We start from the raw sequence: 25553 nt of genomic DNA on the forward strand, positions 1-25553 counted from the left end.
TACCCCAGAGTTTGCTTGCTTTTTTCTTTTTATTGCTGATGCTAAAGTGACTTGTCTGTCTGGCTACAGAAACCTAACCCTTCCTTTTTTTCTTCAGGCACTCAGTGTTACTGAAACTCTGATCAAACCTTTGGAAAGATTTAGGAAAGAGCAGCTGGGAGCTGTAAAGGTTTGTCCCTCTTTGCCTTTATGATTAGCTTGTTTAATTTCTCTACTTGAATTGCATTGCAGTAATGACATGTATTTGGCAGAGAGATACTGTTGTTTGTATTTCATGCATTCACACTTTTTTTTTGCCCCTACTTTGAGAACTTGCTTCAGAAACAAATGGAAAGTATGTTTCAAGAAGAGAAGAATGTGTCCTTTCCCTTCCTTCTCTCCTCCCCCTCCCTTATCTCTTGTGTCTGGAATAGGAGCAGTCCTGCTAACAGCCTGCCCTCCTTCCTGATGGGTAACACTGTTTTGCTTTGTATTTTCTTGCAGTTGCACAATCAAAGGCTGAAAAATATTAACTACCCAAAGGAACTCATCCATATGCTTTTAACCATATTTTTATAACCTGCAAAGTGAAAATTGCCTTTGTTTTACTTTTTGTTTTAAATAAATAACTCATTGCCTCTGTATGAGTGGAAAAAATAGAGATGGAGAGCTAAAAGACAGGATCTCATTCAAAGTATATATATTTTTTTTTTTGTGAAAGCGTTCAGTATTTTTTGTTAAGATTGTCACTATCTTGTGTATATTTAGAAAAAAAAAAAAGGCAAAGTAAACTTCATAGACTAGCTTTGGATAAAAGTACCAAGGACAAGTTTTACCTCTTTGTACCTGTCTACCTTCCTTCTTCCAGTGAGAAGTTTAAATGCTTACTCAAAAAAAAAAAAAAAAAAAAAACAAACCGAAACCCAGCTATTTAGCACAGTTTTCTGTCACAAAACTCAATTCATACATTTTTAAACTCTGCAGATGCTTTATTTTATAATTTCATGACTTCATCAGCAGCGATATTTAATAGCTAAGGTAAAGTTTCAGTTACAAAAGCACTATACATTTTGACTTTAGCAGGAATGATTAACATGTTCTGAATATGATTTCAGTGTTCATGAATGGAAAATGCTCTGTTGATCATAAATCATTACAGTTCAATAGTACAATGAGCTTTGTGTAATTTTATGGACTTCTGAGAAGTACTTCAGACATCCCAACCAGCATAGAATAAAAACTTGATCTGTAATATAAGGAGTCTTCTAAGGAAAAAGAGAATTTGTTCTAAATGTAACCTATTGTCATAGAAGCAGCTGTAATGAATGGATTATTTCAACAGTATTTTTGGTGTCAAAGAACATTGCCATGTTTGGGGTGAGAACTCCTAACGCTTTAAATTATCTCATGTTCTTCACTCATTTACTAATCGGAATTCTGTCCCTGATGTTTCTAACATGTCAAGTCACATTCACACAGTCTGCATCTTGCATTTTGTTTGGACGGATGTTTCTTCCCTTGTGTCTCCCAGCATAGTGTTTCTGTGAAGTTAAAGCTCTTAGTTGTGATTTAGTCATTTTTTTTGGACAGAGTTCTCAATGACCTTAAATAGAACAGTCTTGCATAATTGTGTAACATTTAAATAAAAATCCTCCAAAAATATTTAACTCTGAATATTCTTAACTGAATATTTATTCAGTATAATCAAAGTACTGACACTGGAAATATAATACTGCTTAGCTTTGAAAACCAAGTTATGGCATCTAGTAGTGAAATATATCTGGAACATTGTGTAGTATTTGCTTTAGGACTGGAAATATAATACTGCTTAGCTTTGAAAACCAAGTTATGGCATCTAGTAGTGAAATATATCTGGAACATTGTGTAGTATTTGCTTTAGGAAAAATTTATGCTCTACCATTATAAAATAAAAGTTGAATCTGCTGCCTCTGATTTTCCTGTATCTTACATCCCCTGCTGATGAAATGGTCTGAGTTAGGCTTAAGAAGGAAAAGAAAAGAGAAGAAGTTCAGCTCCATAGTTCTGGAAGCTGAGACCTTTATTGAATTACCCCTTAGTAGAAGATGTTGCTGCTCTGATTCCAAACTACATGTGTAAAGTTTCTGGCTTTGCCTATTTAGAAGTCAATAGCTCTTTTTTTTTTTCTGGCAGTACTCAAATGTTGACCAGATCAATGAAAGTTTTGCTAATATAAACACAAAGATCCCCCCCTACTTCCTTCCTAATTTCCCATATGCTAATATGTTATCTCTCATCACACTAATTCCATATGCACATCTTAATGTTTCTCAGTTGGTAAGGAATATTGTGGCTGCTTTTTTAAAGGAAGTTCTTAGACTTATAATGGAGAAAAAACTAGCATTTTTGATAAAATTCCTTGCTGAGAAGCAATCCTAAACAGCTTAGATCCCCTCTTTAATAGAATGCCATCTTCAGAATCCAATCGTTCAGAGAACAAAAATATGTATTACTTTATATATAGTATTACTTATTAAAACCGAAAAGGTAAAAAAAAAAAAACAACTAAGCAGGTATGTCTGCAGAATCTGACCAGTATGTTGGGTAGAATACATTTAAATGAAATTCCAAATTGACAGACGATGGAAAAATATTTTAAGTGAACTGTTTCCTTTCTGATGAGTAAATCTGTCAGTTCTTGAGTATGTAATTTAATATTTGATTTTACTTATTTTAGATTATTTTCAACTGCAGTTAGCTACACTAAAAATAGCTTCAAAATTGGTTGGTTGATTTCATTGATTCTGTTTTCTGTCGTAACACACAGAGTTAAGAAACTAGAACTGAGGAAATGAAAGGGTTGTTTCACAATTTATTCTACTAAATTATATCCAAGAACTCAAATTTCCTAGAAACACTTAATGGCTGTCCCTTTTCCAATACATCGCTTTTGATAGTCAGAGAAATGGATTTGCACCTGCAAATGATATTCGTATGTGTATGTGAGAGATTCTCTTTTGCTAGCATGATTTTATGTTTTATGGAGATTTTTCTTTACTTGAAAAAGTGTTTGTTTTTTTTTTCACGGGTGCAACAACAGTCTGGTAGAAGCAGGAATTCGGCACAGAGGTCTTTGTATGGCTTTAAAATCAAGAAATCCTAAGGAATACGGAGCTGTATTCACTTTGGATTTTGAACTGTGAAACTGTTTGATCTTACTCAAATGATGTTTTTACATTTTTTGCTTCTCAATTATTGAAGAAAAGAATTTTCTGTGAAACTGGGATTTCCCTGAAGTCCTTTATTCAAAACCAAGATGATATGGATGATCCCTGAAAATAACGAAAAATGCAATAAATCAAGAAGAGGTGGTTTTTTTTGGCTTTTTTAACTTAGAAGACGTAAGCATTCATGTGATAAACTTCACCATAATAATGCAATGGGATTTAATTTTAAGTTAGCCTTTGAATTAATTTAAAAAATGAATTGGAAACATACTTTTCTTTAGTTATTGGAGCTATGATAGTTTCTCTCTGTTTCTGATTAAGTAGAATTTTAAAATATGAAAGAAGGAGGCTTTTCTTACATTGTTATATATAAATGAATATTACTTTGTTTCTGTGTCTAGGAGGAAAAGAAGAAGTTTGATAAAGAGACAGAGAAGAACTACAGTTTGTTAGAAAAGCATTTGAATTTATCAGCTAAGAAGAAAGAGCTACAATTACAAGAGGTAGTGTTGCTTCTCTTCTTTTTATGCAAGCTACAGGCTTTTGAATAGGTAAATATGTTTTATGCGAATGCAAAACCAGCATTGATAGTGGTAAAAGGATAATTTCTGTCAGCTGGAAAGGTTGGTGAGAAAATCAGTATTTGCTGAACTTAGTGGTGTACCCCTACCGTTTTCTGGATCGAAGGCTTTACTTGACGTGTGTGTGCGGTACTGAACATCACAGTAAATTTTTATATAGTTGAGAGAATAGCAAAGTGCAAGTATGTTGTGAAAAACTGCACTTCTTACGTGACCTTACCATATATGTAATTTGCATTGCGTTGTATGTATTAACTAAATGTCCTTAATGCTTAATGCAAAGTACAGCAAGACTTACATTCCTGAAAGAAGTGTTTGTGTGCTTTTTTTTTCATTCTCATGTTTTGAAGATCTGGGTTGTTGGGTTTTTTTCCCAAGTAATGCTTGGAAAAAAAGTTTGTTTACAATTTATAACTTAAAACCAGATCTGTTTTGCGTGGCATTCCTTCTGTCCCTGTGGGTTTATTATTATCATCCTTATTTGTAATAGCTTTTATTTCTGGAGCAACAGCAAATAGTACATGAGAAGATAGCAGAGAAATCTTGCAGAGACTTGCTGTAGGCAGAGGGATTTTTTTTTTTTTTCAGAGAACTGTAATTATGTCAGAATTATTAATGCTTAGTCTGTAAATGCCTTGTATCATTAAACACTTAATGTTTTCCTCAGAGATAACTCTTCTCCCTGCTCTTTACCGCACCCCAAATAGTCTATGCCATCTTTCATAAAAAAATGGCTAACGTGACTGGCAAGGTAGCTGGGAGCTTGAGAACTTGGATTGTTCACGAGCTTCACTAGGATCTTACTTCTGCATACTGTATTTGCAACATAGGCCCTCATATGCATAAACAAGTGTCCTTTGGGGAGCTGAGTTGTCCCAGTGAAGTTAATGGGCATTGCTCGTGTGTCAGGACCTGGACTTTTGTCAAATTAATCAGCTGCCGAAGAACTTGATGCAGAAAAAATGAAAAACTATTAATTATGATCTCTTACCTGATAATATCGAGAACCGTATTTCAAAGTCTGAAATGAGACCTAACCTCAATGGAAAAATACAAAATGTTTGCAAGAGGCATTTTGAAGCTTTATCAAATATAGTCTGAAGTTTTAAAGCATGTATGAAGACTAGAATGAGCAAATAGATTTGTTTTAAATGTCCTTCATGAAAAAAATTCTGAAATTCTTCAGTCAAGCTATTTCATTTGTGCATTTAATTTTGGAGCATAAATGTATAAGCAATTAAAAAAGGACTTGCAGCATGTTGTCAGAGTGCTAGATAGGAAAAACTTTCTTGCACAAGCTTGGAAAATAGATGTATATAATTGCATGGGAGCTTCCTAATTTAGTATTATATATGGCTAACTGTGTCAGTTCCTGACTGGAGTAAATAAAGGATGCAGGTATAAATGGATGAAGAACATGCCACGTTGTGGAGCATGTCTTACATTAACATAGCCTTTGACTCTCTTAGTGGAGGGATATTCCTGAAATGTCACTGAGGCACGTCGTGTGTCTTATTTCTGTATTTCTTCGGCAGTACACAAAGTACAGTGCAACAGTGAGCGAACTTGCTGGGTGCAGGGGGAGGCTCATGCCTCAAAAACCTGAGGAGAAATGCGATAATTTATTTACAGGGGAATTGAGAGGAATTAATAAAATGGCTGTGTTGGGTATTGTATTCTTGGGAGGAGTGGGGAAAGGGGGTGGGGGGGGAGACAACCAAAACAATAAACAACGAAAAACCAAAGAAGAGCGATAGAAACAGGCTTATGTGGGGCTTTGGTGTGTATAGGGCAGTCTTGCTATCAATTAGTAGATCCACTTCATAGCCTTTTTCTATGGCTACCCTTCAGTACATGTATATATCATCAGAACCTTTGCTGACAACTCAAACAATTCCTGTGTTGAATGGTTTATAGGATGCATTGAAATGGCTTGGGTTTTTGAATGACGTTTTCTTACTGATGTGCATATCGGTGCTTTATTTTTTTAATGGCATTTGTTGTTATGCCCCTTTAGCTGCTGACAGATTTCTAGGACAGAGCAGCAAAGCAAAGCACGTCTTAAGGCAAAACTGTCTTAAAGCTAATTTGACTTATCCTCTTAAAGCATAGCAGTTACTGTTCTGCCTGAAGGATATAGTCTCAGTATTTGAGAGAGTGTATGACAGGAAGTCTGGTCCTTTCGCCTAACCCTTTCTCCATTCCCTTTTGTAATTTAGGGCAGAAGCATTTGGTATTATCACATGGCCAAAGACTAAGTGTTAATCACTTAGAGTATCCCTTTGTAGCCTTTCTTTGATGTATTTTAATACATTATTTTATTTCAATTTCCGTTATTTAGTTCTTGACCTTTTATACTTTAATGAGGGCACATGTACCTTAAAAAATAACTTAATGAAATAGTACATATATGCTAGGAAGTTAAATATTTATGTACAAATGAATGGCAGCTAGAATGTAACTGTTCACCATCAATATGGTGTTGGCATTTCAGCAAAGCTGAGCTAAAAATCGGCTGCAGCTAGTAAGGCTGCATTTTTAAATATTTGATGCTCTGTGGAAACTTGCAAAGTGTCTTACTAATAAGTGAACTTTTTTTAATTGCTTTTCTTGCCAGTCAGAGTGAGCACAGGTGTGGGATGAGTACAATAGGATTCTGGCTATTTACAGCAGTTATTTGGGTTATAGAGTAAAGCTTACAGTACCAGAAGGTGGTTTTCAACAATAACATTTTCTTCCTTAGTTTGACTGGAGAGATGATTTCCCCCTTTTCTAATGGAAGATGCTGCTAGCCCCCTCTCTCTGTTTGGGCAGGCAGCTTTTCAATGCTATTAAAGCAGTGCACAAGTACCTGCTCTGATGCATTTGGCTTGGATTCTATAGAAAAGAATCTTGAAGAGGTGTTACTGGAATGTTTCAAAAAATTTAGCCTCATGATTCAAAACAACGTACATTATCTAGGAAAAAGGAATTGCTGCTGCCATTTAAAAGTAAATGAATGAGCTATGTTGTAAAGGAACAAATCCCAGTCGGGAGAAAATGAGCTTATTGTTTGCCACTTGTATGCTACACATGTGTCATTTTGAAGCTGTCTGTAAAATGTCTTTGAAACTTCATTAGCTGTATTCTGTGTGCAGGCAGATAACCAAGTGGAGCAGAACAGAAAACACTTCTATGAGCTGTCCCTCGAGTATGTATGCAAGTTGCAAGAGATACAGGAGCGGAAGAAATTTGAGTGTGTGGAACCTGTAAGTACCAGTGAATTTAGCCTACCCTGTCATTCATAAGGGACGGAGAAGGAATGCAGTTGGACAAAAGCCGAGGAGCTCTGTTTTCTGGGAAAATGTAGGCAATTGTGTGACTTAACAGAATTTAAAGCACTCTTGTTACATCTCTGCAAATTCCTAGTACAGGTGCACTTAACCAGGCATCTCAAAGCTTATCTCAGTAATTACAGTTTATTTGGATCCGTTGATGTTAATTTTCAGAAAACATGTAAAACCTTGTGCTGTACTGCAAAAACCTCAATTTATGGTGTAAGTTAGAATAGAGGATTCAAGAAGATGTTGGGGTCAGACTTTTTGCATTTGTTTTTTTTAACCACTGAAATGTTATTCCTGACTAATGGAAGGAATTTCGTTTCCAATATAAGGGTTGCACTTAGAGGCCTGTTAGTGAAGAAGTGCAGATATAAATTAATCAAGAGGGTGCTGCTGGCTAAAAAGCTCATTATCAGGTAGTCTGATAGTTGAATCTGTGCAGAAATCAAGGGGTTCCACTGAATTTCAGTGAAAATCATACATGTACTGACCAGACTTACTTAAATCTCTGAGAAGACCTTATTCTAAAATTTGCTGAAATGTGCATTAGCTTCATAGTATAAATGCAACTTTATGAAACAAGAGAACAATCAGTGTAATACTGAGATAAAGGGAGGAGGGCCTGTAGAAGTGACTCCCATTCACTCGTGCTCTGAAGTCTGTAGTTTTGGGCACAGTCTGTCCTTTTATTCTGATACAATTATTTTAATGTAATAATGAAAAAAAGTCCCAAATGACCCTAATCAAAGTAGTTGGTCGTTATGGAGTTAATGAGAGCTGTCTATTTTAATATAACTTATTCCTGTATGAAAAAATTGCTAAAATCCTTAAGTGGGAATAAATTGCTTTAAATATATTAGCATTATTCAAGGAATGGGAAAATGTTGTGAAAAATGGTTGTGTGGGATTTTTTTTGTTGTTGATGTGCTGGTGTTTTTTGTTTGTGGTTTTTTTTTTTTAATGTGCTAGTTTTTAGTATTTTTTTTTTTAAATCCTAAATAGTTTTGGATTCAGTTCTTGTGTTTCAAACCACTTGAAGTTTCCTCAGAGCCAGACTAGAGTAATGAATTTTCAAATTATGTTTTTGAAAGATGTTCCTTTCTCTTTTCTGAAAGCTCCCTCTGGGTGGGGCTGAACTTCATGTTGCTCAATTTGTATTTGAAGTTTTCACTAGGCTAGTAAACTGAAATTATATAGTACCAAATTCTTATCCTCTTTCCCCTTCATAATACTTTAAATTTATGTGGGGTTTTTTCATTTTTGAAAATAGTTTATTTACATATGACTTCAGACTTTATTAAATATGTTCTTCAGTTTATTCTCTTTTTATTAAAGAGAGTTGTTCTTTCCTGTGTCACTCACTTCTTTCCAACATCCTGAACGAAACAGGAGAGGTAGGCAGTATTGCATCTCACCCTCTTTCCAATATAGTATAACTTGTCCATTCTTTTAAATTGAAACACTGAAGTCAGAAATCACAACGTGGCTCGTTTGCTGGTTCTGCTAGGGGGTCAGGTCTGCATACAAAAAGCAGTGATGGGTGAAGTTACTGGAGGGAGAGCTTCCTTCTTTGAACAAACCAGTTGACTCTGTTATGAAAGTCATCTCAGTGTGGTCATTAGCAGGTAGGGGAATGATCAGGGAAATGGTGACTAAAAGACAGAATGAGCACTACCTTCTTTTACAGAAATATTTATTCCAGGCATCATTGATATGAGAGCAGCTGCAGGAAAATGTTACATAGGAAAGTTTGGGAGATAGGCAATATACATTGCCTATGGTCAAATTTAAAGTAGAGATCAGTTGTGAAATTCCAGAGACAGGACCACCCAAAAATGTCTATATACATAGGTGATCATTTGGATCTAAATAATTATTCATAAATTTTAGGAATTAGTGGAAATTCGTTTAAAAATAATCATTTTGTCATCTCTGATCTTTCCGAAAAAGGCTACGTGCAGCAATCATATTCTGGTAAATGGCATGTTTCGTTCTAATGAGTCTTGTTTGTATTTCAGGTGCTCTCATTTTTTCAGGGTTTGTTCACTTTCTATCATCAGGGATATGAACTTGCTAAAGACTTCAATCATTACAAAATGACCCTGCAGATAAATATACAAAACGTAAGTTGAGATTGATGACTTTTCTGATTTTTAAAATAAAATTGCATGCTGAAGTTACTGTATATACAGTATCTGTATTGCCAATACTTCCCTCGGTGTTAGTGCATTGCCTGTGAACTTTGGGGATATAGAGCCATCTCCTGGCTAACCGACCACATCGCTCAACAAATCCACTAATTCCAGGGAGTTCTTATTTGTCATTTCTAATACTCCTCTAAAAAACAAACACCAGGTGAAAGCCCCCCACTCCTTTTTCCAGTTTTTTAGCTAGACATAACACAAGGATTATGATGAGAGAGTTTAAAAACGAATGAAGTCTGTTAAAATGCATACAGCACTGGAGAATCCAGAGGAGGGGTAATGAAATGCCAAGGTTCTCAGTGTTCTAGGTGAATTTAAATCAAGTATGTGGTGGTCATGTCTGAGGGTCATTTCTTGATAGGCTATATTGTCCATAACTAAGAAAAGGAACGAAAAACAGCGGGTCTTATCAGCGTTGTTTTTGGCATCTCTGCCAGCAGTGTGACTTGGAGCTTCTGTTTGTCTCGAAGCAATCCTTTCAGGCAAGAACATGCCTGTTGGTTTGGGGTGCAGAACTGCATAAGGAGACTTGGTGTTAGCGCCCGTGGCATATTTGACAAAATGGGTTCCTTCAAGGGGAAGCTAACTGGGACCCACCACTAGTTAGTGTACCCTCACACCAAATTGCCCAGTGTGATCTGCTTAGGACTGGGAGAGCAGCAAGCAAGGTGACAGGCTGAAGCAATGGGACTGAGGGAGTCACTAGTCAGATGGTCTGTTTGCTTCCTTGAGATTTGTTGAAGAATAAAAATCGCTCAGAAGAACTTGGATGTGCCAGAGGCCTGTTGGTAGGGAACAAACCGTGTGCCTTACTGCAAACAAGGAATTCATGATGGTGCGTCTGTTCTGTTGACCTCTAAGGGCACCTGGAATTAAGACACAGAAACCACTTCTCAGAGGTTGCAATCTGTTTTTAGAAATGGCTTAATTAGCAGGCAGTAGCAAGGAGACGGAAAGGCAGAAGAGAGGATTATGGTTGGTGTAATACATAGTGACATGATTCATGTGTCATGATACCATTCCTTTAATTTTCTTCCCATATGTTTAAGTCTCAAGTTTCCTCTTTAGCTGCTTTTTGGTTTGAGTAGCGGTAACTTCATAAGCAGACTTCCCATGGCAGAAGTCAGTGCTTCTCGGGGAAATTTCAGGACAGACTTGCTTCTTCTGTGTGCTTAGCTTAAGAGAGTGAGGAGCAGCACAGAGCCGCAGTGGATAGAGGGGAGCTGATGCAAGACGAGCAAGAAATGAAACGTGAGAGGGAAGCTATGATACAGTTTTGAAGAGCTGGACTTCAGATTACAGATGGAAAGGAGCCAGTGAAGTGGTCTGAAGAAGTGATGACCAGTAAGAAAGCAAGCTAATCTCAACAGCTGTGTTTTCAATTGACTGAATGGTATTATAGTGTGCCCCAGGAAATCCAAAAGGGATTGAGCATTACAGCTCAAGTTTTATGAATAGATAGAATGACCTGGATTTCAAAAAGCTGTAGAGAGAAAGGAGGCAAGGCTTAACAACTACCTGAAGTAAGAGGAGAATAGAAGGAAGCATCTGAAAAGACCAGGAGAGGACATGACACATTCTCCACTATGTTGAAGATGAATAAAACATCCCAAAGGAAAAATGAACTAAGGCATGGCTGTGGTACAGCTGAACTGCTGGCAGAACACTGGATTGACATGTTAGAAATTGAAGGGTACAAGATTCAGTACAGAGAGCCTAGCTGGTTATGGAGAGTGATTTAAGAGTTGTCAGCATAGCTGTAGTAATTGCCTTCCTTTTTATTCAGATCATCTTTACTTTGAGAATTATGCTGTGGATTTCCTCTCCACACCCTGCCCCAGACCCTGCCTTCCCCTCACTCTCCCACAAAATGAGAGAAAGAAAAAAAACCCCAAAAACTCAGCCTTGTAGTCCAAGCTCCAGTAAGCTGATTCTTCCAACAGTCTTACTCTCTTGTAAAAATCCTGTGTCTCCAACTAGATTCCCCTGCACTCCCAGGACTTTTTTGTTGTTATTTCTATTCTGTGCCCAATACCATACAAGGATCCTTGCAGCCTTGACCACGCTCTCCCGCCCTGCAAGGAAACCTGGGAAGAGGAGGCATAGCCACGCTGGTGCAGGGGCTGTGGTTGACCCCTGGTTAAGCTCAGCTTTGTCACAGCGCAAAGGGAGATAGAAATTTTCTTGGGGTTTTTGGAGCCCGTGGTGCTCCATCCCACCATTGCCAGGGTGCATTTCATGCACTCGGATTTGTGATCACTGCACAGCTAAGACAAAGGTCATGGCAGGATCATTTAAAGCATCTAACCTCGGAGTGATCAGTGCTCAGACAGGAAGGTTTAGGTGTGAGCAGTCTGTCACTATCATTTTTTTTTGCCTTTGTCCTGATGAGGACAGAGTATATTTTTAAATGCAGCTCTTCTAGGAAATTATGAAAAGGAGCTTAGAAAGTTGTTTGGAGCCTTGGAAATGCATTTATGTGCAGGGTCTAACTCCAAAATTTGCAAGCAGATGTGACCTGAAATTGAGATGATGGATATGGGGCAGGTTCAGAGCAGTTGTTTTGCCTGGAGGTAAGAAGGCAGTTGTTCTTAGTCATCACCTAAAGAATATCTTCAGCTTTCCTCTATAAAACACACGGGTATGGCTGGCTGCTCTGACCGGCTTGCATGGACTGTATTTGTGCCCATGAATTAAACTCCTTCCAAGCATAAATCTGGAATTTGCATGTACAGATGGCCAGTCAGGAGCATAGTGTTAACTGTCTATGTACAAGAATGGATACTTGTTTATATTCATGATATATTTGTGAGTGTATGCAACTGTATGCTTGTCCTGGGGAAAAAAACAAAATAGGTGAGGCAGCATTTTCAGGAACTCACCCATTTTCAGAAAAAGAAAGGTGCTCTCAAAAAGCAGCAAGGCACATAAGCATGCATCTGGAGGTATGTGCTTTCCTCAAAACACATATACTGGGTAAAATACCAGCTTGGAATTTAAATGTATGCTTTCAGTTTGTGCAATTTGGCCAAGTGAGTATGTGGAGAAAACTTGGTATTACTGTGATTGTTTTGGGTTTGTTATTTGCCCATTGGCCAATTGCCAGTGTTTTTCAGACCAAACTGACACACTGTGTCAGGTGTGAGCTGCTCTGTTATTTTGTGTAGTGCTATTGTATAATTTGTGAAGGGTGTGGTTACTTTCTGATTGTTTTTACTGATATTCTAATAAATATTTCTCTTGCGGCTGCTTGCAAACTTTGGAGTGAGTGACATTCAGGAGTAATAATCAACTGGACTTTGTGGGTTTTTTCGTTTGTTTGTTTTCCTTTTTGCATGCTTCTGCTTGTGTGTGATCAAAACATTTGGCATGTGTATAGTCTCAATGTGTATACGTTGTTGGTGACCTTCCTGTCACTTTGTTCTCAATAACTACAGAAAATCCTCTCCTTCCTGACAGCAAGTAAGAATCTCATGAATTAAGCCAACATCTCTAGTAATATTTTTCTAAGGAAACTTGAATATTCAAATCCAAAGTTATTTTGCACTCAGTATTTCACCTCTTTCTGAACAGGTCAGCACATTGTTTTAGAAATCTACTCTGGCAATCTTTGTGTGCTTTCCTCAGTTACAACAGCTAATATTTAAACCACACTTTAATTTTAAAGAATATCAGAAAATGTATATGGAAATTATGCACTGACCATCCTAAAATGGCCTGAATAATTTTCTCTTTTTATAAATAATTATTACAACTCCTATGTGCCAGGAAGAGTAAGTCTTTCTTCCACTCTCTCTACTAATGTTTTTTTGCCGTCTTGATTTAGACACGAAATCGTTTTGAAGGAACAAGGTCAGAGGTAGAGGAGCTCATGAACAAGATCAGAAGAAATCCTCAGGAACATAAAAGAGCAAATCACTTCACGATGGAAGGCTATCTCTATGTACAGGAAAAAAGTAAGGTGTATTTTTGTATTCCTATAGTGTCTATATTGTGCATACAGGCAAGTCTTATTTCTACAGGTAACATGAAGACACAAAGAATTTACAATTTATTAAACAGAGTCATCTGAGTAAATGTTTCAAGTCTTTAATAACAGTGTTACTGTGGCTCATAAAAAGAGCATGGTGCTGGAAGTGTGACAGTTCTTAGCAAAGGTGACTGAATTTGGGGAAGTTTTATTTGACCAAAGGATGTATTTCATGTTATTTTTAATCCCTTACTAATGACCTCCCCTAAAACTGTCAAACATTTGTTGTCAGACAGCAGCATGAGTTGTCAAATTAGCCTCTGAAAATTGGGCTCATTTAGTGTGATGAAATTGACTGTCATTTCCTTGGTTCAGTGATACGCTTTCATTATCTAATTGTGATCATAGGGTCAAATAAAGCAGGCTATATGCTAGGTACCTGTGAAGGGTGCATGTCACACAAATCATATCCTGTCAATACTTTGAACAATTATCGATCTTTCTCACTCTAATAAAAAAGCCAAATAAGATGCAGAGCTCTTACGACTCAAGGAATGAGCACAAAGTAATTTATTTATTTTTTTAAAAAAACATTTTGCATAAATCATATTTTTTAGATGTGTGCCCTTATAGAAAGTTTGTTTGCTTATTCTGATGAGAGATTTTACTGGTCTTGGTCATCATGAGCTTTAGAACCAGCTGAAAAGATTCAGAAGAGGCGGGTATGCCTGAAGCTGAGCTGGGGAGGAGCAGGGCAGTGAGACCTTGCAGGTTACGAGCAGTGAAATCCTCTGTCAGCTTGAGCCACTCATGAAGGACTTCCCTGATACTCTGGGGCAGAGTCCTTCAAAAGAGAAGATTACTTTTCAGACCTCTTTTTAAAAAAAGTAAATTGATAGAAGTGAGGAGATACAGAGGGTCAGAATCCAAGTTGTAACGGTTAACGTAACGGTGCAAATCTCAATAATACTGTATGTGGTAGGCTGGGCTCTTAAGTAAGTGTATTCTGTGCAGGATGTGCACTGATGAATAGTTAGGAGAGAGTTTTGGTGTCAGAAAATGTGATCGGACCTTAATCAGTAGCTAATGTAGAGCTTGCAACACAGGTGCCTTAATCTGCAGTTATTTAGCTTCAAGTTATGAAGTGTAAAACTAGGTTTCCATATTCTGCTTAAATAAAGTTTCCAAGCGATGTTTATTTTATAGCGAAAAATTATTTTGTCTGTAGCGGTGAGACAAAGATATGTTAATAATTCTTTCCATTTGTCATTAAGCATAAATGTGAAATACTACATATATCAGATTTCAGAATGTTCTTAATTCATACCTTTGTTTTAAATACTGCATTATTAGGAATTAAATAGGACTCTTAAGTATCATTTTGGAAAGCAGGAGAAGAAAACACACAAACTGGAAAAAGTACATACTATTTAATGCTTCCATTTTATGTAGGACCAGCTCCCTTTGGTTCCAGTTGGGTGAAGCACTATTGCACGTATAGGAAGGAGACAAAGAAGTTCACCATGATCCCATTTGAACACAGATCCGGAGGAAAAGTTGTAAGTATGTTTTTACATTCTTCTCTTATACTTGCCCTGTGTCAAGATCAGAGGATGTGTCAGGTAAGATGTGTCAAGTACGTTCCCTCTCTGCCTCCTTGCCCCTTTTTTTCTTCTTTCTTCATGCCATTCAGTCTGCCATTTAAGGACATGAACCTAAAGTAACCGATGGATTAATAGATAAGAATTCTGCAGACTTCTCAGTTGCTTCCTTTTAGAAGGCCAGAGAACATGTTACAGATAACCATGCAGCATTTCACCATTTAGAATCTGGTTTATCCATGAGGCATTTAACTTGTTAAAGTATAAATCAGGAAAATATAATAGACTTAGGAATTTCTTTCTTACATGCTCCAGTCAGATTTTTCTTTCAGAGATGTAAGGACTAGAAGAGGGACTAGAAAAGAGGATTTTAACAGGAATATAATTTGTACTGAAAACTGAATGAAATTTCAGATACCTTTGATAGCATCTGAAATATTCAAGACCCAAGACTCTGTTGATCTTTAAATGGCTTTAATTCTTATTGAAATAGTTGGGAATTGAAGGCACTCAGCACCTTCAGAGATGATGCATTAAATGAATGCATTAATATGGATGAAATGCATTTTATTGCAAGGAAAAAGGATATCTGAAGCTGGAAAATAATGCTTGAGTCAATATTCCTGTAAATGCAGCACCCTGCCCTATCGTCAAATTTGGTTAGAACATCACGTTGTTGGAATTTTATCAGGATATTATATCCCATTAGTCTGAGCAGAGTGGAGATGGCTTTCATCATTTTGAGGGCTGTATATATTTACAAATGTATTGAATTTGGAAGAATCTTTCAAAAGCTCTGGAAAATCTGCCATACTGAAAATTAGTGGCATTTGGCTTCCTTAATAATTTCTGTTCTTCTATGAATTTTTAATTCAGATTTACTCTAATTGTAATAAGCCATTTTAGTTAATATAGAATGTGTGTAAGCATTTGGCATTCTAAAACATGAAGCCATTTTTGCTGTATTAAAAGATCTCCCATTTTGAAACCCACAAGGCAATTACTCCTTCAGTCACAGCCTCCTGTGTCTGGAGATGTTGAATAAGACAAGAAATAATTAAAATGTACAGTTAATCCTGATTAAATCCGGTACAACTCATGCAGCATTCACAGATGAGTTTATTTGATTTCTGAATACTTAAGGGTAAAATATGATCCTAGTGTTGGTTGGTCTTGAAGAAAGGACTGGTTCTGTAAGATAGATTACAGATAGTAAAGAACACTTACTTTGTTCTAGTTACTGTAGCAATAGCCTTTACTATGGAAATTGCTGTGTCTGACACAAAATGGGAGAAGTCTCTTACACTCGTGTGCTTATACTGTAACGTGCGAAATCTTTACAGCAAAATATTTAGTTTAAATTACTGTGGTACTGCGTCATGCTGTAAAGTACCAGCTAAAATGGACTCAATATTTTTGCATTTATGTCCTGTAAAACATGGAATTTATGTGCTATTGTGCAGAGACCTGAACGGCAACCATGAGCGAATTCTTTTGCAAGTGTCAGTTTTCAGTCTAGCTTTTGCCATTATTTTAATGTAAATTTACCTTACTTGGTTTGTATAGCTGGCTTACTGAAGCTTTCAATTACTGAGTCAAGCATATAAAAACTTTCTTTTCACAGGGTGATGAGGAACTTTTCGTCCTTGCGTATTGTACCAAAAGAAATATAGATACTATAGACAGGCGATTCTGTTTTGACTTAGAAGCTTCAGACAGGTAAGCTCATGAAACACACTACAGAAAGGACTTTTTCTAGGTAGTAGTTAACATTACTGTAATAGTACTGTTGTGTTTTCTTCTTATTTTTTGAATACCTGTTCAGACTGCCAATGGGAAATAGTCACTGGAGGAGCAGGCGAGCACTGCTATGGCTCGCTGGATTTTACCTCAGTTGTGTGTAGCAGAAGCAGGGAGGATCTAAACTGAAATGTAGACATTGTCTGAGCTCACATAAAAGCATAGAAAAAGTTAGAGAAACTATTATAAATTGCTGTTACCACAGTGAAGAAACATGGCTTAAATTGAAGTACATATAGCTACAGTGAAAGACTACGATCACAGTAAGAATTCATACAGTCATGACCATATTGTGTCACAAGCCTGCTTTCCAAAATGACTTGTTGCTGAGGGTTTATGCTGGATTTTCAGTTTGAAAATAAGATCATTGGGATTTTCAGGCTTTTTGCGCTGGTGTAATCATTCAGTATCTCTCGAACATTGTTGCTGCTGCCTTTTTGAAACACCACCATTTTGTTGCTTTAGTTCAAAAGAGAAGAATTGCTTATTTATTTCGCTAAAAGGATATTAGAATATGATTAATATTGCTTTTTGTCAGCGTTGTAGTCTTCCTTCATTTATGAAGGTGAGAGAATCCAACTTAATAGAGTACTGCAAATAAATATGGCTGCGGTAATGCCACATTCTTTTGGTGCAGATTGTATCTGTGCAGAACAGCATCATATCTAGCATTAAATGCTAGATACAAATTAGTGGACTGTTGCTGAGTTGTTGCATCCACCCCTTGTGAGCTGTTTTTAACCAATACATTTGCTCCTTACTTATTCCAATTAATTACATTCTAATTTATCATGTAGTAGGTCTTTTAAGTTTTATAGGTTTTTGGTTTTTTTCCGATCAAATTCATAGTGCCCTTTGCCTTAAATGCAGCGTGGCCAATGCTGTCAGGCCCCTCTGTCCTGTGATTGCTAGTGGTCTGCAAATATGTCTGTGATAAGGAGCATATGCACGTGCCCAGTCTTAGGCCAGAGGCTATGCCTAGCTTGCGTGGCCAGTCAGACTGAGGCATGCCTGTTTCTGTAACAAGCAATGGGTAAAGGAATGTGAAACTACCACTGCATCTGAAAACTTCCAGCTCTCCTGGCAGATGACAAGATACTCGTTTACAGCTCAGGTGGCATTTGTCACAAGTCTACAGCATGGTTTGAACTTGCATTTTTGATTTGAGGAGGATGTGGCTTAACTGTTCTAACACTGTGTCCCAACAGTAGGAAAGGGAGTAAAGATTTAAACTCTTGACATCAGCTCCCCTTGGGTCAGTGGATTGGTCAGTACGAATAACAGATTTCAAACTGAGTCTGATAAAGTTGCTAAAAAAGTACTGTGAGAAATGTCAGTCTACCCCTCTCTGTGTGTCATCTCTGCTCAATAGGGTATCTGGAGTTCGAACAGAGATGGATGGAGAGCAGTGTTTCCTTGATCCTGCAAAACATTTTTTCATTCTCTTCTCTGGTAAAAGTGGGGAAAATCTAATCCATCTTTCTGTACAGATATAATAGACACAACTGGTCCACTGTGACCTTGATATCAGACATTTTTCTTTTAATGATATATGTGTGTAGTACTGAGATGTTCCCATGGAGATCAGTTCTATGCTTCAGGCCATTAGCTTGTTTCCTTGGTATCAGTTCAGGGTACACTTACCCCTCGGCTTGTCCAAGTTAAAAAATAACGTGCAGATTGACAGCTGGCCATGGGGTTTTCTTTGTTCCTGTGCTGTGGAAGGAGGCAAGATTGTAAAATTTTAGGAAGGACTTTTCAGTAGCAAACAATCAGCCTTGTGCATGACTTGAGCATAGTTTGGAGCTAGCTGAATGTTTATGGATTTTTCTTTTAAAAAGAAAGCTGAGATGATTCTTTTTTCTTTAAATTCTGATACTTATGACTATAAGCTCTGAGGGTGCTGGGATCCTGGCTAAATCTCTGGAAAGTGATGTTTCTTCTCTTTCTAGTACTCCATCATGTTTAGTTGGAGGTGACCAACCTCCAAGTTGGAGGTAAATGTAGAGAAATGTAAATCCTAAGGAGACAGCAGAGGTCTTTTGGGGTAGGAAAAAGACTTTCTATTGATAAAGAGCATTATCCTTCTGAAATACTACTTAGATTTTAATTTTACCAATACAGGGCAAGGAAGAGGGAAGTCTTTGTCTCTTGAATTTAATTTGAAGGAAAATAAATAATGTTTCATGCAGCATATACTGAGTTTGATGTATTGCTTCTAGGTGATACTCTTTGATACCTTTACAGTTATAATTTCAGTGAAAAGGAAGGGAAGTTTGCCCTGCATAAAAGTAACTCATTTGGGTTTAATTTTAGCTAGTAAGAAAATAGACAAGGAAAAAAAATGAATCAGCATGTGGGGTTTTTTTAGTTAATTTAGCTAATTAATTAGGGTATTTTTTTTCTAGTGAGTGATTAAGTTTGCATGTTTATGATGGTTGCAGCTCTGCACTAGTAGCAGACCAGTTTGCATTGAAAAAAGCTGGTAAGGCTTGAGAAGCTGCTTTGTTTACTGTTATTACTAATACCAGTATTAGCTTGTTTTAGTCGTAAAGGTTATTAGTTGCAGAAATTAAGGCAAGGCTTCCCTCACCCACTCTAGGAGCTCAATGTCTGAGAATAGACACTCTCTTACACTGAGAATAGTAAGAGATTCCATTTTTATGGCTTAATAGTCTCCTCGCTTTAATTGATCAAAAGAGAATGACTTGCTTGATTGCTGCCATTTTCCAAAGTTAAAGTTGGCTCTCCTGAGTTTGGATTGGTTTGGTAGAGGGTGTGTGCATGCCTTGTCCTCACATGTCTGAAAAGAAGTTTTGAGCAGCAAGTATTTGTACCTATAGACTTTTACTCTGCAATTAAATTGTGTGTTTTGATAAAATTTATGGCAAGGTGAAAACGAACTAGAAATATCTCTAGTTGTAAAAATATGAACATGGTGTGTAGACTTTTACAGTTTTAATTAAAAGTGGGATTTGTGCTGGTTTTCTCTGTGCTGTTGTTTTTAGATAACATTTTCCCCTACAACTATTTTGCTACTTGAAGATAGATTTAATACAAAAGAGAGAGAGAGAGAGAATATTATGAATTGGTTCTCTATTTCTATCCATCTCTATCTAATCAGATTTACAAATTTGCCAAAAGTATTGGCAGGCTGAATATAATGATTTTTTTTAATTGGCAGAAAAATAATTACCCAAATAACCTGTTCTGCCTTTAACTCTCCTTGCGTTGTACACTATGCTGAACCACACAATTAGTCATTTTAGTTCCCTATTATATAAACACAAAAGTAGATTGATGTTAATCTCTCTTCACTAATCCCTACGTCCCACAGGTGTCCATCCTTGCTTTTTAGGAAAGTTAGGAAAATAGTGGAGTTTTGTAATGAGATGCTGCATTAAGACTTGGTTATTTTTTGTAACATATTTACTCGAAAACTATAATAATTGTCACTGCTCTAAAGCTGAAGACTGCACATCGAATAAGTTGACAAAGGTCATCTTTCATGTAACAGCACAGCAACAAGAGCAAGTTTATTTAGAATTCCGAAAACTCGGTAACTCCCAGCAAGTATTGGAGTCAACAAACTATCAACAATGAGCTATTTCAAATAAATAGTTTGCAGATTACATTCACTTCCCTTTTTCCTCCCTATTATCCCTATTTCCTACTTTGTATATCAGTTCTATACCTTTTATTTTAAAGATGAACAGTGTTCAGTAATTAGGCAAAAAAACCAACCCCGACTTCTAGGACAACGGGCTTTTGCTTGTAGTTGGAAGTAGAATTTGACAAGACTTTTTTAGTTGCTGGTGAATGCAGTTACTCTGTGTGTTGCTACATTTGCAGGCCTGGAGTTCCTGTGACCATGCAGGCATTTTCTGAGGAAGACAGGAAGCTGTGGATGGAAGCCTTGGATGGAAAAGAAGCTGTAAGTGTAATTTTTTTAATATTTGTTTGCAGCGTAATTGAGAAATTCTCTTACCTTCTGCTTCCTGATCCCATTTATACTTCAATAAACTGGGATTATGTAGTTTGCAAAATGATAGATTCAATGAAGAAAGAATAAAAGTGAAGTGAAACTCAGGAGAGATGAGTAACTCAGTAAAGCTCAGCATAGACAACTGCTAATGCTGATAGATATTTTTCATTGTAATGACGGCATCGATTTTTATAAATGGTTTCCCATCACAATGATGATACTGGTATTCTAGAAAATGTCCAGTATAAGCATGTCCACTTAGCCTTATGCTGACATACTGCATTCCAGTGGCAAGACTTGCGTGAGTTAGTTATATGGTATTATTATTATTATTTTTTTAAAACTAGATCAAAAAAATCCTTGTCAATGGGAATGAGGTTGTACTTGAATTTGCTTAATTTTTGGTTCACATCAGGAAATGAGTCTGAACTGCAGAATTGAAACACACTGCAGGTTGTTCTTGTAGTCATAAATATTGTATTGGTCATGTGGGCCAAAAATAATGGGGTTTTCTAGTCAATGACACAATCACGTGTCTGTCCCCAGTAGTTGGCTACTGGGGATTTTAGCAGTAGGTTTTATTGACATCATGGTTGTAAAAATATTTTTTCATCTGAAGAGGTGTTTATTACCATGACATGTTGTCTGAGCTGGACTCCCCAGTAAGCTTACAACTTCTAGCTGAGCTGGGACATAACTCCCAGGATTCATCAAAGCACTTCACAACGATTTGAGTGAACTTGAACTGTGGGAAGTTAACCTGCAGAGAAACATAGGAACATGGAGCACATAAATCATGGTTAATTTCAGTGGCTATAGCTAACATTGTTCTGCTGTCCAAGGAACTGTATTTGTTGAGAATTTTTTTAAAATTTCACTCCTTAAAAAGTGCAATTATCTACTTTCCGAGGGGGCACGGACCTCAGGTCCTACTGTTAGAGCTTTGAAGTTAGAGGTGATATGTTCTAGCTGTAAACAGATGTATTTGTGCCTACTGGGCATTAAGATTGTATATTGTTTCTGGTTTCATAAAATTCTTTAAAATAATTTATGTCTTTTTACTCTTTTTGCGTTAGCTGTTCATCAATTTGAATAGAGCAAATGCAAAACGAGAGGGAAGTAAGTATTTTAATTACTATGAAAGCTGATTTTTGTTAACATTTTACAATTGAGAAAGGCAAAGGTAATTTTTTTCCTGTGGATCCAACGTAACTAAATATTTTATTTTTAATCTCAAGTTCTGAATGTACTTTGTGGATTTTGTAGTTACTGGATTTTCACACCAACGCAGTTTACATATGTAAGAATTGTAGGACTGGATATAAGCTAGAGAAACAGTCTGATTGTTTTTGCCAATTTACTTCATGCTTGAAACTGACTGAAAAAAGGGTTCATTTGTATGTAAATGCATCACAATTTCTTAATCCAGATTATGTGTACACATCTGTTAGAATGCATAAGTATGGCTTTAAAAGCAATCACAGCTGAACATAAAGGTCAGCAAAAAAACCTGAACGCATGTATTTAAAATGTAAACCATAATATGGAAGTAAAAGAGATGGCTTTCTTTAAATGACATTAGCTTTCCTCTGTTAGCAAAGTATATGAGTGAAAACAGATATCCTTCTTGCATTATCAGGAAATTAATGCTTGCTTTTTTTTTTTATTAAATTGTTGGTTAAAGCTGGATCCTGGTGTTATTAATAGAAGTTTTTCCACAGATTTTTATTTTTGTGGTGCAAGACCAGCTCCCCAGCAGCAAGAAGGCCAGATGTTTGGGGGAAGGGCAGTTTTGCAATATAAGCTTTTAAATGAAGTTTTGATGTGAAGACAAAGAATAAGATAGGAACAACAAAGGAGTGCTGGATCTCAGCTGTTGTCCTGTTAATGCATCTGCTTTTATGTAGTCAGATCATTAACTGCTGTGAAATGATATACATGTGTCCGGTATCTTTGGTGTGGGAATTTCTTTGGCTTAGGGTAGGACTCAGTAAGAGCCCTGCTGTTGATGATTATGTTTTTTCATCGTAAGTACTTCCTTGTCCCATTTGGTTAACTCTCTCAGATGTTGTTGATGTTGCAGTAAGTACTGTTAAATTCCATTTTGTATCTGCCAACACATGTACCTAATCAGAGATCCCATTCTTCAAAGGCTGCTGCTGTGAACAGATTCAATGAAGCCACTACTACCAGAATGAGTCTTTACTTGGGCTAGGCAGGGTTGTGAACGAGAAAAGGGGAATTTCTCTAGAAAAGGTGATGAAGTATTCCTGTTCCAGATAATTTAAAGTTTTGCTTGGGAAGTACTAGCTCTGTGATTAAATCCAGCCTTATTTTTCAGTGAAAAACATAATTGTAATGGTGCTTTAAAACTTTTTTTTTTCCTTGTAGGTGCACAATTGGACAAGATAGGGTTCACTGTCATCAAAAAGTGCATCAGTGCTGTTGAAACACGAGGTAATGGTCAACCCAGCCTGTTTGTGGAGGGGGTGGAGCAGCTGGTCTGCTCTTCAAAGAAGGCCTTGTGTGATCTAGTCTCTTATAAATCTCTGGGAAAGACTTAACTTGGTAGATATTACACTGATTACACTGACCAGGGCAGGAGCTTCCTTCTGTCCAGTGCAAGCCTTTTATGTATGGCTTTCTTTCAAGAAATGCGTTTTCAAGAAGTGCTCAGAAGGGAGTGATAGCACTTCTCTTGACGAAGGAAGCCAATGTTTGTGCACAACAGCTGAGAAAAAAACCTGCATCTTGTAGGCAATTCCTGTACCTTTGCTTTGCTGTTGGAACAGACTAATTAATTTTAGTATTCCATTTGTGGACTTTGAATGGAGGTTTTCTGTTTAGTCACTTAAGACAGAAGAACAGGAGCTGAGCAGGCAAGTGAATGACAAAAAGTATTGAAGTATTGAAGTGGAGTTAGTCTCACGTAAGAGACAAGGATGCTCTCAGGCTTACTGTTGCGTATACTCATTGTTGTACCTCCAAAACTGGAGACAGAAGAGAAAGGTCAGTATGCAGACAGTATTCAAGAGGTAGTTGGGATCATGATTGTGGAAAGGCTCTGCGGCACAGACCCTGTGTAACTTGGGCACTGGTTAATAGCAGCTTTTGATGTTGCTGTCATGTGAGGAGACAAATGATCCTTGTATGGAGATGCTGAAATGTGAGGTGACCAGCCACTCTGAGGCTCACTCTGTTGTATGTAGTATTGTGTGGAGAACCTGCTTGTTTGGTTGTGTTTTTTTTAAAAAGAGGTGAAGAGATGAAAATAGGTAATTGGTTACAGTGTATTCCTTAGTTTGTTAAAGGACATGTTGAAATTTCTCTGTGTGAATTTTGTTTTTCTCCTAAATTGTTGACCTTCCTTCCTGCTCCCAAAGAGATTTATGATTTTTCAGGAATTGTACCTTTTTTCCTAGAGATTTAGCATTGCACAGGGCATAATATTTACATCTTTCTTTGTATGACAGTCTGGCTTAAATAAGATAGCTGAACAGAAGAATGGGTTGGTCACACTTCCTGTCAATGCAGGGTCTTTCTTAAAAGCAGTGTCTTCCATGTATGCACTTACTGTACAATATTATTAGTAAGACCGAGCAGCCTTCATGATATTGAGAATTTAGCATTTAAACAGCAAGAGGTATCTGAAATCCTTTTTCTCTTGGACTTTTTTGTATCAGTCCTGTCAGATGAATTAAAGATGTTATTCCAGATTAGGCCATATTCTATGTGGGGTTATTTTTGTTCATTCTGTTCTTTTGAATACTTTTCAAATATGGATTGCCTGTCTCATCACTTTAAAAATTTCAGTTACTGGCATTTACAATCTGAATATTTCAGCTAGGAAACACTGCAGATAAAGCTGGCATCCTACAGATAAGTTACCTTCACTGTAAAACCCTGCTTCGATATAGAATGGATCTTCTTTTTGCACTGGATGAGGCAGTTATTATGAAAAGGGTAGCAGGTGGTCATGTAAAGAAAGGCTGGTTTTGCTCTGCAGCACAGTGACTGGTTACCTTACAATACCTTATGAATCCCGCTTATTGTAAGCAGTGTGGAGTACACTATATTTTGGTTTATTATCTATAGGTGTGTTCAAACAGTTTTCTTCGAGTAGTCTTTTTTCTTTCTTTGATACCCTTCAAGGAAAGTGAAACAAGAACATAACTGTGGAAAAAGTGTGAACACTTTCTTCATGAAGTGGCTAGCCCATGGAAAAATGGGCTAGATATGGGCTTTCTTCTCCTGGCTGTGGGTGGATAGGTTAAACTGGGTGGTGGTTCAAGTCCACTCTGTCCTTTATGCTTTGATTTAGGGGCACGTAAGAAGGTGCAAAATATATGTGTAACCCCACCTAATATTGTTGTTCAAGACAGATGATCAGCTTGCATGGGTTAGAAGCATGTATCGCCATAGTGAGACCTGCCCTGAAGCATACTTGGAAGAGAATTAAAGTTCCCAAAGTTAGCTGCAGTATTTCCTGTCTTTGGAGACCTTGCAGCTTCACTATCCCTTGCACACAGCCTTTGTAAGACCTGCAGTCGGTAGACTGCTTTGTGGTAATTACTAGCAATGAAAATTACTTTTATCTATTAATTTTTGTTTTGGGGAGTACTTAAGAAGAAATGAAATCAGTATTCAATAAATATTTCTTTTCCCAGGGTTTCAAGAATGGGTTTAGGTGAGGCACTACCTTCCAGGAACTTGGCAATCCACCTAGCTCTGTTTCAATGAACTTGAATCGTCCATTGCATTTCAAGCAGTTGGTGATTTTCTGTTTACAGATTCTGAACTTCACATCAACTGCATTTAAAAAAGAATAAAGAAAAAAGGAAAAAAAAAGCCTAACAAACAAAATTCTGACTTCATCCATGAGACTAACTGAAGCATTTCTAAAGGAT

At 37.0% G+C, this 25553-nt stretch overlaps 1 protein-coding gene across 1 annotated transcript in view; it reads left to right on the top strand.

Moving 5' to 3' along the window:
- The window catches only part of ARHGAP10 (Rho GTPase activating protein 10), a 150689-nt gene that overhangs the window by 55605 nt on the left and 69531 nt on the right, over nucleotides 1-25553 (top strand). Inside the window, exons 4-13 of the mRNA XM_059826750.1 lie at nucleotides 98-169; nucleotides 3587-3688; nucleotides 6904-7014; nucleotides 9105-9209; nucleotides 13117-13246; nucleotides 14713-14819; nucleotides 16486-16580; nucleotides 20514-20595; nucleotides 21723-21765; nucleotides 23038-23103. Coding sequence (XP_059682733.1) covers nucleotides 98-169; nucleotides 3587-3688; nucleotides 6904-7014; nucleotides 9105-9209; nucleotides 13117-13246; nucleotides 14713-14819; nucleotides 16486-16580; nucleotides 20514-20595; nucleotides 21723-21765; nucleotides 23038-23103 — 913 coding nt within the window. The remainder of the gene's footprint in view (nucleotides 1-97; nucleotides 170-3586; nucleotides 3689-6903; nucleotides 7015-9104; nucleotides 9210-13116; nucleotides 13247-14712; nucleotides 14820-16485; nucleotides 16581-20513; nucleotides 20596-21722; nucleotides 21766-23037; nucleotides 23104-25553) is intronic.

This window comes from Gavia stellata, chromosome 19, assembly GCF_030936135.1.
Source record: "Gavia stellata isolate bGavSte3 chromosome 19, bGavSte3.hap2, whole genome shotgun sequence".
Classification (NCBI taxonomy): Eukaryota; Metazoa; Chordata; class Aves; order Gaviiformes; family Gaviidae; genus Gavia; species Gavia stellata.